This window comes from Penaeus monodon, chromosome 23 (genome assembly GCF_015228065.2).
Source record: "Penaeus monodon isolate SGIC_2016 chromosome 23, NSTDA_Pmon_1, whole genome shotgun sequence".
NCBI lineage: Eukaryota > Metazoa > Arthropoda > Malacostraca > Decapoda > Penaeidae > Penaeus > Penaeus monodon.
Window position 1 is genome coordinate 7,266,886 of NC_051408.1, and position 1,715 is coordinate 7,268,600.

General features: G+C 50.0%; 1 protein-coding gene across 3 annotated transcripts in view; it reads left to right on the forward strand.

Annotated features, from left to right (window-relative positions):
* Window positions 1–697: 697 nt before the first annotated feature.
* Window positions 698–1,715, forward strand: part of LOC119587760 (myosin light chain 1) — an 8,881-nt gene continuing 7,863 nt past the window's right edge. For 2 of the 3 annotated variants that reach the window (XM_037936447.1, XM_037936446.1), the window contains exons 1-2: window positions 698–841; window positions 1,659–1,689. In XM_037936447.1, the coding sequence (XP_037792375.1) occupies window positions 839–841; window positions 1,659–1,689 (34 nt within the window). In that variant the 5' untranslated portion in view covers window positions 698–838. The remainder of the gene's footprint in view (window positions 842–1,658; window positions 1,690–1,715) is intronic. The other variant, XM_037936448.1, reaches the window with a different exon arrangement.

The following is a 1,715-nucleotide window of genomic DNA, read 5'->3' on the forward strand; positions in this document are numbered from 1 at the left end:
GTTAAATCTTCACGCCACTCTCTCTCGGCCTTGCACATCCCCGCCTATGATTCACGCTTCTCTCACTCCCGCACGGCTTGCAACCACGCCTAGCCCGCTGCCACTCCACTGTTGCATGCACGTGGTCCTCCTGAAGGGCGCACGAGAACCCTCCTGAAGGTGGGAAGGGTTCGGGAATTTTTGTGAAGTGACGTGATTACTTCGCTCGTAAGGTCGATTTGAAGAAGAGGTGATTGTGGTGATTGTCGAGATGTGTGGTGAGAGTGCGTGATTGCTTTTGAGGGTGTTATTTCGCTCCCACGTGGTCGTCGACGGGTCGTTTCCCTCCCGCCCCCTTTTTCCCCTCGGTACCGGGAACTCCCCTGCGAGCGATCGTGTGAGACTCGTTTTCTTGGAGGAGGTAAATCGTCAGAGAACTTGTGTGTTTTTTTCCCCTCCTTCAGAAGGGCTCGGGCTCCATTTCTTCCCTCTTGAACGCCCATGGTGTTCCTCCCGCGCGCGAAATGGCTCCCGTCCTTCAGGCGGCGGCGTGGACGACCGGCGGACACTGGCAGGGTCGCGGCCGCCTGAAGCTCCCTCTCGCCGAAGACCCCAAGGCTCAAGTTTCCTTTTGGAGGGTGCGCGCGCCCGTTTAGGCTGGCCCCCTCTCCGCCGCCCGCCGCCCGCCGCCAGGATTAGACAATGTAACCCGGACAGACATTCCGGCCAAAAATACCACCGTTGGCAACGACCGCAGCGCCCTCTACTAAGTATAAAATTAACGCGCAACGTTGAAGCAGTAGTCACTTCAGGTCTGCCTTTTGCCCCGTTCACGTGGTGTGCTAGAGGCTAAAACAAAATGGTAAGTGAAGAAGCTGCTAGTGTTCAACTGTTGGATACATCACACGATTCTTAAGTGACTGCAAACATTATGGTGAAGAGCCCGTGCCCGTTTTGGATTGTATAGTGCCTAAGCTAGTGTTGACTGTGCCTACACGAAGTCCCATACACGAATCCTGAGCGCTAGTGAAACTTGGAGTCCTCCTGCGTGGATTTTCTTGTCCGCTGCGGCTGCTTGTCCCAGCCCTGCACTCCAGTGATGATAAGCATACTTAAGAATACTGCACTTGTGTGACTCGAGATGCAACGACACTTTAAGTTCGTTCATCCCATATTCAGCGCAGTGATTTTGACCCAAATGAGTGACTACAAGGATGGCGTTGTCTTGCTCCTTCGCCGAGTCCTTCACAGGAAGTGGACTTCTTACAAGACACAACTTAGAGATTGATCTTGTTAATGATAGACACATCAGAATCCTTCAGAAACTGTCGTCAGTCGTAGAGCCTTGATGGGCTTCCTCGGAACTTAGGCCGACGCTCTCGTGGGTAGTCAGTCACCTGCCTCACTCTTAACCAGCAGCTCCTCACCCAAGAGCTCTAATCATGAGTTTCCTTTGAAAAAAAATAACTTCGAAACTAGCTCTACCACTAAATTGCAAGTCATTTGCTTCTAGTTACCAAATAGCTCTATCACATCATTATACGCTTTGTTTTTTTATGTTTTTTTCTTAAATTAATTCACTTAATAGAATCGCCTTATCTCTGCTTTGTTTTCTGTTTCCTGTTTTTCTATTCCTTTTGATTTTTTTTCTTACAATTTTTTTCTCTTTCCTTCCCCAGGCCGCGGATCTCAGTGCTCGTGATGTTGAGAGTAAGTAGTGAAGATGAACAAGATTG